Source organism: Mchenga conophoros, linkage group LG15, assembly GCF_057382185.1.
Source record: "Mchenga conophoros isolate Kocher_MC1m ecotype Shallow Benthic linkage group LG15, M_conophoros_male_GT1.1, whole genome shotgun sequence".
NCBI classification, from domain to species: Eukaryota; Metazoa; Chordata; class Actinopteri; order Cichliformes; family Cichlidae; genus Mchenga; species Mchenga conophoros.
In genome coordinates, this window is record NC_140540.1 from 20,942,977 (window position 1) to 20,959,473 (window position 16,497).

The following is a 16,497-nucleotide window of genomic DNA, read 5'->3' on the forward strand; positions in this document are numbered from 1 at the left end:
CTTCATATGGAGAGGTTTTGTTTTGTAGCTGTCAAGTCATTTCATTTTTGTCGTTGGATTGCATGCAAACTGCTTTAGGGAAAGCACGAATCAGAAACTTCCGAAGTGTAAAAGAAGGTCCGAAGGTTGCTGCTGCAGACTGATAAGCAGTTTCATGTGCAGGTGAGGCTGGTTCCCTCATTATTTTACAACAAACGGCGCAGGCATAAAATCTGAAGTTGAATCCAAGTGTTGAGTTAGTATTTTACAGCCTTTAATTGTATTTTTTTTAGATAAGGACCAATGAGATGCCAGTGTGTCACAAGACTTAAACCAAAATAAAGCTTTCAGAGAGTTGGCAAAAACATCAGGAGTGGCCAAACAATCAGCAAACTGATTTATTGTTTGAAGGATTGCAGCGACCAGCTCAGCAACACCAAAAGACCTGAAAAACTACAGGGTCACTGATGTTTATTGAAAACATAACTACTGATAGAAGCAGCAAGATGAATTGAAGTGTATAGGACTACTTTCCCAAAATGATCAGATTGAGCTTCACAATTCAAAATGATAACGGCCCAAAGCACACTGTTGAACCAACACAAGCCAGTTTTCTTAAGCAAAGGCAGGTACCTGATTTCAACCCAACAGTACATCTGTTTCACTGGCAGAAGATATCAAGAGGCGAAACACAGCTTTTGGTGATGTTCATGGGCTCTAGACTTCAGCCACTGAGACAAAGGGTTTTCATCCAACTGTTTAAAAACTATCTTTATACTTATTTTTATCACATATTGATTGTTTTGATTTCTAGTTTTGCAAAGAGGAAAAAAACTACAAAGTATATGTTGATGTCTAACAAATTATGGACCTAACTGTACCTGGAACGCCGTCCAAGAAAATGCAGAGCTTCATTTTGGTAGAGAAAATGAATGTGGCTTGGATACCTGCTCAGTATGGATGTAATAAACATGTTGCTTTGGCTCCAAGTTTTGAGTTACTCATTTTGGCCACTGTCACCTTGTTGCTAATGTCCAGATACTGATTGTGTAGATTGCTTGTTAGTGCCAATTAACAGAAAATGCTAAACTTTTTTGGACTGTTGATCCACACAGTGGGCCACCAAATTGGACAGACTGTCACAATTCATTATTTGATGGTTGTAAACATGTTAATTTCAGCTCTGAGGCGTAGTATTTTAACATGACACATTTACATTAACACTGGAGGAACTGCAGCCGCAGAGGCTGCTGTTTAGTAAAATGTAATGACTGTGACACCGAGCTACTTCAGATGAACTGAAAATTTAAACAAAAACACTTCGAAACGCAAAACATTTCATTCAAGTCCAGGAAAAACACAGTTGCACAACTTGAAGTTGAAAACAATTAAAATGTTAAGTCTGCTTCCAAAATAGTTTATATAAGCTCACCGCACATCACAGGGAGGCTGTAATGTGAAACGTGGAGTATATTCAACTGACATCATCTTCCAGTCCAGTCTCGTCTCCACTGGTTCCCTCTAATCTTACATGTCACAGCCATCATCAGGCGACTCATCCTGAGTGTTTCATAGCAACAAGAAAAGGCTTCGCTACCCTGTATCTTTCCTAATGTTAGTAAGAAATCAACTCACTGGCTCGCTTTCTTGAATTTAAAAAGTTTTCTGACTTTTTTTGAGCTGCAAGCCAAACATGAACCGATGCACAGCATGTACCTCAGAGCCCCCAACAGTGTCCGACATGGTTTTGATTATAATTTGAAATGGCAAAGAGAAGTGAGACACAGTTGGGTGTCCAGTTTGACTAACAAGTTTCCTTCAGGGGCAACGCTTCACTTTCAGGCCAGACAGTTACATAATTCTACATTAAGGCCGTTCCATCACCAAGATTTCCCCCTAACTGGGTTCCTCGTTGTACTGTAGCTTATCTTGTACAGAACAGCAGTATCAAACCAGTATACATCCATGCAAGAGGATATGAGTAGATAAGACTACTACGGTTTGCTCTATGTACAAAACATAATGATTTTCTTTCTTTCTTTTGATTGGAGCAAGTTTCCTGCTTAAGGCGAGAGCTTTCCTGTGTGTGTGCAGTCTGACTCTGTGTGATGGGAAGAGTGGGAAGGAAGGATGTGCTGAGGAAACCTCCTTGCTCTGTTTATTTTCAGAGCTGTGTGGATGTTTGAGAGAGTGGCAGAGATGTGTGTATGTGGGATGGGAAAGGCAGGTAGAGTGAATTTTGTCAAACAGATGCCTAAATTCTCTGTAAACTGGGCTGAGCTTTGTCCTATTATATAACTCAGAGTGTGTGTCTGTGTGCGCGTGTGTGGTATTTGCCTGGTGGAGCTGAAGCAGCGCTCCACCTCAGTCCGACCAGCTGGCGTCCCAGCCGACACTTCACCTCTGGACCGCTGTCTGAATTTGCTGTTTCTTAACAAACACTCTGCAATTAGGACGCCGTGGAGGAATTTGGGAGCTCTTGGGAACATTTGAGGAATTTACTGCAACACACACTGGACTGTTGGGCAACTTTTAAAATTTTTTATTATAACACTTTTTCTATATTAAGATTTATTCTTTTTCCCGGTCAAACCTTTGAGAATGAAGAGCGGAAAGATTCCTGCACGTCTTTGCTTTACATACAGGAACTTTTTTATCCCGCATTTCTGTCCGTAAACAGTGATTTTTAAAAGTTCAGCTCAATGGATTACGCTCAGTCTGTGTAATTGCTGGGAGGTTTTAGACTTGTCGGTTCATGTTAGCAGGTTGATTCGTTCTCTGGGATTTAAAAAAAAAAAAAAAAAAAAAAAGAAGGAAGGAAGGAAGGAAAGAAAAGGAAAAAACAGGTGTGTGCAGTTGGTGCGGGTGTGTGTGTCCTCCGCTGTGGATGTCCCCAGTGTGAACTGGTCTGGATAACAAGCAGCTGCAACATGTGGTTTTCTGTGGTGGGCAGGAAAGACCAGGTAACTGCTCTTTTTATGTCATTTGTGTCTTTTAAAGGCAAAGAGACTGTTTCTGTCTGCTCTCTTTGATGTTATTATAAATTTAAAAAAAAAGATTTGAAAGGTGGTCTGTAAGTTTGCATCCATGTAAACCCGATTAAGACTGTTGCGTTTCATGTACGATAGACTCGCGCTGCTAAAATGTTGACCTTACTGGGGTTTTTCCTGGCTCAAATCTCACTGTTTGATATACAAAAAAATAATAGGTGTACTTCAGTAAATTAAATACCATCATAATGTACGTGAGGGAGGAAGTTTCCTTTTTCCTTTTGTGCTGGTAACAATCTTTTAGATGGACACGAGTAGTCCATGAGTATTTAGTGTTTATTTAGAAGCACATGCTTGTGAAGCAGCTGGTTGAATATTCCTGGATTTATCGAGTGCAATGGCCTGCTGGTCCATCACTCTTGGCAGTTTGCTGTCAGTGCCGTTCTGTCACTGGTTAAACAAAAACCCCTGGTGTTTTTAATAGAAGGGAAAAAGAAAAGGGTAAAGTGCTCTTCAGCCAGATTTAAATTTGTGGCCTGATTTAAAATGTAGATTCTAAAAGAAGACTCCTTAATCAGATTTTGCAGAAATCTCCATAAATTTTAAAATATTTTATTAGACTTGAAGAATTTCTTTTTTGTGTGGTGGGGAGGGGGTCTGACAGTTCAGTGCAGTTTAAATGCTAGATAAGAATTCTGGTGTAAAATGGGAATATTAGCTCATAAAATCTGTATGTCGAATCAGTGATTGCTCTGTTTGAACTCTCAACCTTTACATGTTGGTCATTTTGTTGGAGCCCTTTGTCTCTGTGGAACAAACGTGTGGAGAGCAGATTAGCATCCTTAAAAATACTACATCAGTCAAACCCACACACGTGTGTTTTATTGTATTGTGTTTGTCTTCCCTCCGGGCAGCTCCCAGCTGCAGTTGAGGAAACACTCGCTCCCCTCCTCGTCTTCGCCCTCCTCTTGTTGTCCGTTGGTGTGTTTACTCCTTTATCAGCGAAAGAAAGGAACAGAACATCCTCTCTGTACAGATTTAAAAACACCAGATAATGTTTGTGTTGTGTCGTAATTGAGGATTCCCAGAGACAGGACAGTGTTTGATAAAGGAGAGCTTTTCCAATCTCTAGTCAAAAATTCTGGTCATTTATACTGCTTTGGTTGATACATCCCATCAACTGTTAAAGTTGAGCTTGGTTAACGCTTATGAGGAAATGTCTCAATTTTCAATAATTAAATATGTATATTAAAAATGATTAAATGGTGGAGGTTATAGAATTTGTTCACAGTCCTCTTCAGGGGTTTTGTGGTTCGGTCTGAGTTAATTTAAAATGTCCTGTTTTCAGATAACTGAATGACCGAATTATTTTGTCAATGCAGGCCCTTAACTACCATCAAAACAGCTAACACACTCGGACCGTTTACCAAGCAGCTGCCCTGCACCGCTGACCTTTGGAACCACGATGTTCTCTGATGAACTCTATTATTACAATTTTACAAGAAATCTGAAAAGTTAAAAGCCAGAAAGTGTCTCGTTCAGGTCTGTTTTGGCAGCAGGTGAGCTACTGTGCTCTCATTGGCAACTTCTGGCCGTCACTCATACCTTCTTCTGAAAGGGGCGGAGCCTGCAGCTGTTACACTTCGGTCTAAAAGTTCAGACACTCACACAGTTAACATTGGGGCTCAAAACCAGAGGTGTGATTCAAAAAAAAATGTGTGGTATTTTGGATGGAAAGTTGAAATATACATTGTGGAGACGTGTGAGACTAACATTAAAAACTAAGATTTAAGCTCTTGCCTACATTACTAGGAAACTAATTTATATATTTCTTTCTTTCAAATGTTTTGCTTTTTGTGTGCACTTGCAGACAGACAGGGAATAGAGGTTTAAACAGTTAAAAGTTTGGCACTCAAACCAGAGTTATGCGGCTTGAGAAATGAGCTATAAACTGAAAAGGAGGAGGATTGAATCTGTTTCTGCAGTGTTTGAAGCTTTAGTTGTGTGTGTTTGTTTGTTAGCTGATAGAAGCGTATTGGAAGTGTAACAATAGCATGAGAGCGTCCCACTAAGGGCTGGAACAATGAAAGGATGTACCGCACGCACACACACATGCATTCGCTTTCCTGTTGGGCAGGAGGTGTTTACGAGGTGTGGAAGGAGAGCGTTTGTTCACCTTGGCGCTCGTTATGAAATCTATGTAGTCACATTTTGGCACATCTGTGTGGGGAAAAACTGAGGCATGCTTGTAAAAGGCTAGGGCTTTTTCATTGTTTGTCTTTTGCTTATTTTGTTTACATTTTTGTAGTTTTGGTCTTATTTCAGCATTTTGCTTTTTTTAAAATTTGAATTGCATTTATTTCTAGTGCCGTATGTGGTCTGTTGGATTAAAAACAAAAAATAAATACATAAATAAAATGAAATATTTTTTTGGTAAATCTTTAGTTTGGTTACTACAGCTTCTGCATTTACCACGTGATGTATTCAAGCCCCAAACTCCATTTTTATCCTTCTGCAAAATCACTGGAAAATAGTTCATCCATCCTTCAGCTGATCCATCCATTTATGTCTTTCCGTCCATCAGTCTAACAGCCGGGCCATCCATGCATCCTCCTGTCAATCATCTTTCTATCTGTCAGCCGATTCATCCATTTATCTTTCCATCCATCTGTCTGTCAGCCAGTCCGTTCGTCCATCCACCCGTCTGCTAGCTGATCCCTCCATCCATATATCTGTCAGTGAATCAGTCAGTCAATCCACCCATCTTTCTATCTGTCAGCTGATCAGTCCAGGACTTGTTCTTTTTTTTTTTTTCTTCTTTTTTTTTTTAAATTTCTGAGTTTTGCAGTTTACAATGCTAGGTACAGGCACTAGTTGATACAATTTGCAGTCATTGTCTGATTTTGTCCATTCCGCACCAAAAAGCACACCCTACTACCAGCAGCAATAAAATACTTTTCTGGAGCTGAAATATATGCATCTCACCATTATTTGAGACCCTGAACTTCGTAGATATACGTAGGATAATCTGAGATGGACAGAACAAAATACTTGAACAGTTTTTGAGTTACCAGGGTGCTCTGACCTGCACATTTGACCTTCTATTTCACTACTTTCCCATCTTCCATCACGGTCTCTGTTTAATACAGGGGTAAGAGATCAGCCATCATCTTGGCTTGTGGGTTACCTACTATAAACCTGTTGAAGTCAGCATTTTTGTATTTATTCAACAATCGCAAAGGTTTAGAAATGTCTCTGTAGCAACAGGCGCAACAAAATTTAAATCAGAGAATTGGGAACAAACAAGTGGACAGTCTGTACCTGCCCAGGGAAGGCAAGAGAAGAGACTTAATCACCTAAAAATGATAAAGCATACCTGCGAGGGTGAGCTGAGCATAAATTCCTCTCGTGGATAAGTGGTTTATAACCTCAGTCAAGCTGCGGAAAGGTTGACATGCTTTCAAACTGTAAGCTGTAATTTTGGTATGCCGCCAGCCTGCATTAGCAGCAGTTTGTGTCAGATGTGTATCAGACGTACGTGACTCGTGTGTTTCTCAGTGTGAGTCAGCCACAGAATGGCTGAGGAGAAAAATGTCACATCACTTTGAGTCGTATTTATTTTCCTCTCTTCAAGAGGAGCGATTATTACCAGAGACATAAGTGAGAAACATGGTGCCTAAAGAGTAGACTAGAAATCTATTGGAGGACTCGGCAGCAGGAAAGTTGGTGTAGAAGGATAACTTTCAAAGAAAGAAGCAAAAGCCTTTTAAAACCTTATTTTTGGGTAAAGCCGTTACCTTCATTGCAGAAATAATTAAAGGAGGAAATTTGATTACATTGCATTTACCAGATGCGCAATACACCTCATTTATGAGCTGTAGAAATTGTTATATATCACAGCAGTCCTACCTCTATAACAGACAACGCTTTGTTTTTAGTGGGTTATCAGCTCACGTTAGACACCCAGGAAGAATGAAATTGTGGGCAGAGGAGAGCTTTTGATACTTGGTGTTCTTTGTACGAGTCGAGGACGGGCTTTTCTTCTTTAACAGGTGTGAGTTCAGAGAGATTTTGAGTGTGGAGCCAGCAAGGCCACCCTCGGGGCACTGATGTTCAAGCTCATGTTTGTTGTGTGGCTAGAACTTGTAAGACAAGAGCACCTGACAGGATTACATTGATTCATTGTAGGTTACACTGAGAAGTGTGACGCATAGCAACAGGATTTGGAGTTGGCTGAATATTAAAAGCTGGATTTTCCATAAAGGTTGAATTTGGAAGTATATTTAAGAGCAGACTTCTTTGGGTTGTTTCACTCTAATAGAGGTGTGATGTCTTAAAGGTGCGCTTTATTTGGTGTGCGAGGGTTCGTTACAGGACTAAATAAATAAAGGGTCTTCAGATATTTCAGTTATTCTTATGCATCTAAATTTGTGTTGATTTGTTGCCAATGCTTGTGACAAGCAACACACCTCAAAATTAACAATTTATAGCTTAATTGTTGCAACAAACTTGCTGTTTGCATTTGCTCGTGCATGTTTCAACCTGCCTGTGAATTTGCAGTTGGCCTGCTCGTCTTCTCTGTTTACACAACAGAGAGACCGTGACTCGTATTTGTAATCAGTACGTTTAACAGAGTTTTGTTTGCCTTTTAGCTTCTTATTAGGATTTAAGCTCATCAGCTAGTGCTCATTTATTTATACAAAAGAATCCACCTGGATAACATCAATCTCTTTTATATTTTTTTGCCGCGGTGCAATTTCTTTTCTAATGTGTCGTATTATCTGATGTCTAGCGCTCTATAGCTACACTAGAGGCCAGGCTGAAACGGTTAAGGATGAGGTTTCAGGTTTCAGCACTTCCAGCTCCTCCCAGGTTTTCCAGCACACTTAAGCATAAAAGGAAAAAACATCTCAGTTAATTAGCTGCTGTTTGTGTTTCTATTGACTCACTCGAGTTGGTTTCCACCCAAAAATGCAAAGTATGCACCCTTTACCTGCCTCTCCAGTCTGAGGCCTTCACAGCACGATAAAACTCTGTTACATCCCAGCTCACTAGGTTCAGAGGCAAAAAGGTAACCAACCACAAGGAAAGCGGTTTAGACTGAGTCGTTTATTTAATAGATTTTATTAGTAGTCATGTAAAAGGGAACCAGAAGCGTGGAGCAGGAGGCTGCTGCTCAAGCCAAGCGCCAAATAAGTAAAACAAAAGGTGATTGCTAATGGAAGGGTCTTAGCTAACGTGTGCTGTTGTCATTAAGAATAATATTTTTGAAAAAATGAAATCCAGTGCTTACTGGCCCACCTACTAAAACAAAAATGACATAGGAAGTGGCCTTCCTAGCAGACAAATTCAAATTCAAATTTTATTTGTCACATACACAGTCATACACAGTACGATATGTAGTGAAATGCTTGGACAACTGCTCGTGACCTAAAGAAAACAAAAAAGGAAAAGGCTATGAATAAGATAGGAAATAAATATGAAAAATTAAAAAGGGTAAATTTAACTAGGAAGGAATAAAATATAAATTAAGGTTAAAAATGAAATAACTGTACAACACAAATTAGAATGAAGGGTAAATTTAACTGGGAAGAATAAGATAAAGATAAATATATAAATTAAAGTTGAAAATAAAATAACTGTACAACAAAATACACAATACACAATATAGAACTATATAAGAATGTATGAAGAAATCTAAATATAAATAAATATATACACAATAACAGCAGCTGTACAAGTATTAACCGGAAATGAAGAATATAGTGACCAGTGTTGTGCAAAACCAAAGTCCAGAAAGTCCAGTGTGTGTGTGTAAGAACCATATGTGTGGGTCAGTACTGTGTGGTGGTGTGATTGAGAGACCGTATCGCCTGCGGGAAGAAGCTCCTCCTCAGTCTCTCTGTGTTGGTCTTCAGGGAGCGGAATCGCTTTCCTGACCTCAACAGAGAGAACAGTCTGTTGTTGGGATGGCTGAGGTCCTTCACCATCTTCCTGGCCTTGGTCCAGCACCGCCTGCTGTAGATTGAGTGCAGGTCAGGGAGCTCGGAGCGGATGGTGCGCTCAGCTGACCGCACAACCCTCTGTAGAGCTCGTCTGTCCTGCATGGTGCTGTTCCCGAACCAGGTTAAGATGTTTCCCGCCAGGATGCTCTCTATGGTGCACGAGTAAAAGTTCCTGAGCACCTTGGAGGGCAGTTGGAAGTCTCTCAAGCGTCTGAGGTGGTAGAGACGCTGTCGGGCCTTTTTCACCACGGTGTTGATGTGACAGGACCATGACAAGTCCTGCGTGATGTGAACTCCGAGGTATTTGAAGCTGTCCACTCTCTCCACTGGGCACTCGTTGATGACAGCACTTAGTGTTTGTCACACTACAGTAAAAATGATGGCATCTTCATTATAGTCTTTTACATTTTGAGACTGATTGTACGTAGTTGTGGTGACCAAGAGGTTACTTAGAGCTTGCGGGTGTTGTGCACTCAACCCTGGGCTGCAACATTCAGTCACAAGGCCCAGGACACCTGTCTCCAAACAAACAGGGTCTGAGTTGGCGTGTAATCCCTCTGTAATCCCCCTTCGCACAGGTTTGCAGATAAGTGCCAATAATAATAATAATAATAATAATAATAATAATAATAATAATAAAGTACCTCGCTTTGCAATGGGAGACTCAACCTAACTGGTTGCCAACTGGTTATATTCTGGGACCAGACCGATTAAGTATGGCAGCAGGTGGGCATTGCAAACAGTGGAGCGACCCAGGTCCATAACTGCTCTGCTTTTAAAAGTGCTTTATAAATAAACATCAATAAAAGTGTAAATATAACATTTGCAGTGAATAATGTTTCTGCCTCTGCCATTCTTGTGAATGTCTGCACCTCCACTCATTGCAACTCGTCAGTTGATCTCTGACCTTTACACATCGACTTCCACAGTAGCACATCTCAGCTGCTGTACCTTAACTACTTCCTCAGTCTGTGTGCTGCGTCCTGTGTGTGCTGCGTCCTGTACGTGCTGCTGTAGTCAGTTGGAGTCATCAGACACGAGCTGATGCCGATGCTGCCCTTCTGAGCCCCGCTGTAGGATCCTCTTATCTTTCCTTAAAAAAAAAAAAAAACAACCCATGATATCCTCCAGGGATCTAGGGAATTCCCGCAAGTGTCTCTGGGCCTCATTCTGGATCAGTGCATGAGGGCCTGGCTCCGTCTGAAACAGACGCTCTTTTAATGTCGCCTGTAATGTATAACAGACATGAGACAGTCAGAATGATTCACTGTCCTCCTCTCATCTTAATGTCAGTCACAGGAAATTCGTGCCTGCATGAATGCAGCCTCATTATCTCTCTCTCTCTCTCACTCTCTCACACACACACACACACACACACACACACACACACTGAGAGCTGAAACCTTGTGGCTCAAATGGCTTCAAGGCCTGAGGGTCTGCGCTGGAGAAACAAGAACACAATGTTCACTCAATGTTAAGTGCATATTTAAATGAGCTAGTCATTGGAGTAAAAATAGGGAAAATTATGCACTTTTAAAATATACTAGTAATTGTCATGCATAAGCTCTAGACTTCAATAGCAGGCTTTCATCCACAGTCCACACACATTTGGGCAAAATATGTGAAAGCTCTGGCATACATTCCTCTCATTTAGAAGACGGGGCAACACAAAGGCCTTTGTTACTTAAAAGCAGCTACATTTCTTTTTTTTTTTTTTTATGTCTCCACATACTCAGTTGTTTCCTTCTGCAGGAAATCATTTATAGTCAACAAACGTCTCAGTAACAGGCGCTCTGGTTGACCTGCTAAATTTTGAGGAAATATGAGCTACTTATGGTAATCATTGAGGCAATGGTAAAGTAAGAAATTTTCAATTTGCTGCTTAAAGAGTTAATTAAATTTCCTTTTTTTCTGGCCTGTTTATCCAGTGTGCAAAGCCCTGACCTCAGAAAAACCAGATAAATAGCAAAACAAAAATTAGTTTTTGCTTTATTTTTCAAATTCATTCTCTGACTTGTGAGTTTTGCAGTCATTGTGGCTGCTTTGGTTTCTCTCTGATGGCAACAGTAGAGATGTGAGGGCTTGATTTCATCTCCTTACGCTCCTTGCGGCATTGATGGGCCATTAAAATCCTAAGTTTCTACATGAGAAACTGGGACTGTTGTGGAGAGCCGCACCGTTGAGCTTATGAAGAGCTAAAATTGAAAAGACCGAGCAGAATTATGTTGAGATTAATGGCGGGGTTCTCCAGTCCTCAACTTTAGTGCAGTCTAGCAAAATCAGTACTTGTGTGTCTGTGCATGCAACAGAGGATAATGTCACCATAGCCTGCAACAAACCTGAGTGCTAATTCATCGAAGGCCAAGATGGGCTGGTGATGTGCAGCCCTAAATGGGTGAATAGCACTACAGGCCAGAGGGAAAACACATTAACCTTTGATTTTAGGGTAAACTTTAGCGTTGAAATGTCTCCATTCCTCCAGGTGTTTGTGGTTTGTTCTGCAGTCTTTGTCTTCTAAACCACAGCTCATGAATCAGTTCATAAAAGTGACCTGCTATCAGTGAGAGCTGTTAACCTGAGTGCAACCCCTGTTTTGTTTTTTTTGTTTTGTTTTTTTCATAAGACGTGGCTTTACACAGACACACTGCCACGTTGCCAGGTCTGACAAATGGCAGCAATTAGAAGTCTTTTTAACCCACTTCACAGTTTTATGAGTGACTTTATAGTCATGCTGTGATTCTTAATGTGGAGGTTGTGCGTTTGAACCTTTCTTGTGATGTTTTGGGTCGCCTTTAAGCTGTATTTTCTTAAACTGGCTTGAAAGTATGAAGACTTGTCTCCAGTCTTTTATCAGCAAGATTGTCAGATATGTTTTCTTTGCTTCTTAAAAGAAAAAGAGAACATTTCTTAATTTATCCTCACTTAAGAAAATCCTGAAGTGCTGGCGGTGGAAAATAGTTTCATACTTTGCACAGCACGATCTCTACAAAGAAAGACTGCTGAGATATTTTTATGGTTTCTGGTTCAACAGTTGCACAAACTCCAAGGATAAACATGCGTTGATGGTAAAGAAAGCGTGTGATAGAGTTTGATAGTAAGCCAGCGCTCTCCACTTCACAGGAAAACTACACATACAGTCAGAACGCGTCGACAGGAGCTCTGGGCTTTGTGAGCACATTGACACTAGCACGTGTTTGTCCTCCCCCTTCTTTCGTTTTGGAAAAAAAATCTTTGTTGCTATGCTTTGTAAAGAAAAGATTTGACTTAAAGAAAATGTTTTGACACAAACTTAATCTGTGCTGAATCCTGTGGAGAGATGTGATTGTTTTTGCTGTAAATATTACAGGCGTACAGCAAAGCCTTTGAGTGTGTTTGACTGCAGTAAATGTCTTGAAGAGTTTCAGTTTGACATGTGAGTGAACTTGCTATAGTTCAGGAAATGACAGCTTTGCAATCCAGCCTGGTTCTGTTCAGCATCAACTTGTAGATCTAAATGTGTGTTTAATAAAAACCTGCTGATCCTGGACTCCTACCAGGTCCAGACCTTCAGTCACCGTTTCTGTCTCAACACATTAGGATTGGACTGTATAACAGTTCCTTCTTGAGATGGATGTTTTAATTCCCTGACTTTCTTGGCTAAGATAGGCAGGTTTGAAGAAAGGCAGGACGGAGACACACTTATGAGATTAAGTACAGCTCTGTGCAAATGTTTTAACCACTTGAGATGTTTGCATTCTTATCCCTCATGCTACAACATCAAGGGAGCATCTGATCGTCTAGAATTCATCATGAGAATGAAACTGTCTTCTTCTTCTTCAATTTTATTTACTTTATGTAGCTCCAGTTTACAACAAAAGTCACCTTAAGGCAGGGGTCAGCAACCTTTAAGACCCAAAGAGCCACTTGGACCCGGTTTCCATGCAAAAGAAAACACTGGGAGCTGCAAATACTTTTTGACATCTAAAATGAAGATAACACTGTAATTATTGTTTTTTACCTTTATGCTTTGTGTGAACAACTAAGGTGTGTTGCTTATGAAACCCATGAAGTGCTACAGAGAAAATTATATTTTATTTATGTAATTAACACATTTTGAACTCTTAACGAAATATAACAAACGGAAAGACACCCAGCTGAACTAAAATGATCCATGTAGCAAACAACAACTGTTGTGAGCCGCCACCCTTTTATCGCCTTTGGGCTTTTGGAGCCTTGGCCTGGCTTTTAAAAAATAATTGGCGGAAAAAAGCACTATGCTGCTAAAAAAAGAAAGATAGATATTTTCAAAATTCTGCCTAAATATGTATTTTACCTGGTTAATGTGTGTGGTGGGGCGTGGTCTGCAGCGCTGCTGCAGGGGAGCGGACGAACCTGAGCTGCACCCGCAATCACGCCTCGCCGCCTTAAGGTCTGTGCTCTCTCTGCTGTTGTGTTGGCGTGTGACGGGCTGTGAGCTGCAAAGCTACAGCCGGCTGTATGCGTACAGCAACTGTGTGTGAAAAGCATGTTCATGCAAACAGCGTCGGGTCTGCCGTGATATGTTTACAATGGGACTTCTGCTCCTGAACCTTTGCGCACAGCGCCTGCAAATCAGGGCTGTACGAAGTCACTTTCATCTTTACGCAGGACTGTAAGCTGTCATCTGTGAGGCGTGAGCGGTGTTTGTTTTTAACATAGTTCACGGTGGAGAACAGCTGCTGACATAATGTGGATACAAAGATCCATAATTGGCCCATCTGGGGCTGAAAGTCTTGATATATGCACGGCGTTGCGGCGGTTACACCGGCTTCTGCGAGTGTGACGCTTATTTTGAGCGATGAAAAAATAATAAAATATAATTTTATTTTTATATTTCAATATCAAAATAATCTTCCAATTTAGAACTACAAGTTAAAAAAAGAACTAACATAAATAAAATACACTTCAGCTACATACTGCGGAGCCGCAGTATAAGGACTAAAGAGCCGCAGGTTGCCGACCCCTGCCTTAAGGTTTGTTTTTTTTTTTGTTGCAGTGCATGGACTCCTGAGTATTAGACAGAAAATCCCAACAATTAAGCAAGCACTTGGTAACAGTGGGAAGGAAAAACTCTATTTTAAAAGGAATCAGGCTCAGAGAGATGCAGCCATGTGCTGTGACCCCAGGTTAATAACATGTTGTGGTGGCACTTAAATGCATCTTCTCCCAGCCTGAGCCTGTAGCAGCTCAAATGAGTTCAGGATCACCCGATCCAGTCATAACTTATAACCATTATCGGATGAAATGAAAATTATAAATGTACCGGTACTCGTATAGGGCCTTTCTACTCAGTTTGAGCATTCAAAGTGCTTCCCTACTTACAGTAAATAATTGTGGTAATTGTATGTGTCTGCTTTTTGTGTTAGGAATGAATCGAGTTACTCGATAAAAACTGAAGCACTTATGAAAACCATTCGCTTTTTCACCCGCAGGTTTATGAACATTATACTTACTGTGTTTGGTTTTTCTCTGCAGGGTGCTGGTCAGGAGAAGCTGGGCATCTACATCAAGTCTGTTGTCAAAGGCGGAGCAGCTGATATGGTCAGTATGAAAACTACGATGGAAAACAGGAGAAAGAATCAGGATGTGATCAATATGTGTGAGTGTGCGTCTGTTTGTGTTTACACAGGATGGTCGTTTGGCGGCAGGTGACCAGTTGTTGAGTGTTGATGGGCGGAGTCTAGTCGGCCTATCGCAAGAGAGGTGAGAAACTTGTACAGCAACATTTTTTTAATCCACAGAAATAATTTGGGAAATCCTGAGCACACACGAGCAAATTACAATTTTATGATTGACCCCAAAGAAGCAGCAGGGTGTAAATAGTGTTTTTCTTTTTATATATTTAACCACCTACCGCGCTGTAGTGACGCATTTATGGTCACGAGATGATGAAACTGACATTTAATGTTATTTTAGGAGCAGAAAACATTCAGCGGCACGTCAGCATGATAATTTACTTTTCACCTCAGGGTTAAGACATCCTGAGGTCGTTGCATCCCGTTGGTCCTTGTAAACACACGGATTTTCCAGCACGTCTGGAACATGCAGCTCGAGCAGAAAAAGGGTGTGTGCGTGCGTGTGTGTGTGTGTGTGCGTGTGTGTGTGTTTTGGAAACAGCACCAGAGCACGCGGTGGCTAACGCCCCATTCAGATTAATCCTGTTATTCCTCTTGCTTGACATGCACAGGCTTGATTTTTAGTGTTATTACCTGCATTGTGACAAAGAGTCAAACTGGATTAACAGATCATTAAGTTAATTGCTTTAGCATGCAGATAGCAGCTAAAGCAATTAACTAATTTTTCTAGATTTCGAGTTTTTGTCATGGTATCATAGCGTGGTAATCTCAACTCCCAGCAAGTAGAGATTAAGGGATTTTTACCCTTTCTGTCAGACATAGATGTGTATGTAAAGCTGTGATGTTTCCAAATATGGATTTGGAGCCTGTTTTCCCCTCAGCGCCAAGGGGCTGATGTTACATTCCCAGAATCACTTCCAGTCAAACAGTTAGCTTCTGCCCTACAACTATTTATAGGATTAGGTTAAAGCTCCATACACAGGGACATGTAACACATAATAGCAGGCATCCTGTGCGTGTCTGAGTGACACATCAGCATTGGAGCCAAAGTTGGAATGAAGCGTGTCTCTGGTAGTGACAAATATAATCCCTGCCTCCTCTGGTTCATAGTAAAGGCAGTTGTTCTTCCCGTTATTAACTCACAGCAGTGCTGGGGGCTGCAGAGCTGTCCAGACTTCCCACTCAAAATGTTTTTATTTGAACAAAAAACAATGTGCTCGACCAACAAGCATCAGGAGGCTCTGGTGCATAGGCTTATTAAGACCATTATGTCTACATGATATGAAATTTGTGTTTTAGTGAAGTTCAATCAACATTTCAGGAACTTTTCAGGCAAAACATGAAACACCTTGTGAGAATTTGCTCCTTTTTAACAAACTTTAATAATATTTGAAACAATATTGACAATGAAGCTGGAAGAAAATTGGTACAAAATTAAAATCTCAAAACTTTTATTTTATAATTTAGAACAACTTAGAATAAACCTCTGTAGCCACCTGGGTGTTAGATACAACCTTGTCTGTCTACACGTTCTTTTACCAAAAAAGGTACTTTGATTTTTTTTAATTTTTTCCAGTCATGTCCTCATCCCGTGTTAGTACCTCATCGCTCTGTGGTCTCAGTCTTATACAATCACATTCTTTTCTATATGTGTCATATCTTAACCGCTTTGCCTTACATAAGAAACATGTCGAAGCTAAAAAAAACACCAGTTAGTACAATACATTCAGATTATATTTATCACGTGGATACAAGGAAACCGCACCATAGCAACTTCAGTAACAAACTAAAAAGAGACACAGGTCAGGTCTTCTTGTCTGACATGCTTTAAATCCCTGAAGTGTTTAAAGTAATCCAAAAAACAGACAGCGATCAGCATAAAAGGTGATCATAAACCAAAACTACAGGTACCTAATAATGGTAATCAAG

General features: G+C 40.5%; 1 protein-coding gene across 17 annotated transcripts in view; it reads left to right on the plus strand.

Annotated features, from left to right (window-relative positions):
- Nucleotides 1–16,497, plus strand: part of afdna (afadin, adherens junction formation factor a) — a 123,582-nt gene that overhangs the window by 83,653 nt on the left and 23,432 nt on the right. For all 17 annotated transcript variants that reach the window (XM_085247164.1, XM_085247167.1, XM_085247165.1 and 14 more), the window contains 2 exons: nt 14,468–14,533; nt 14,622–14,695. In XM_085247164.1, the coding sequence (XP_085103290.1) occupies nt 14,468–14,533; nt 14,622–14,695 (140 nt within the window). The remainder of the gene's footprint in view (nt 1–14,467; nt 14,534–14,621; nt 14,696–16,497) is intronic.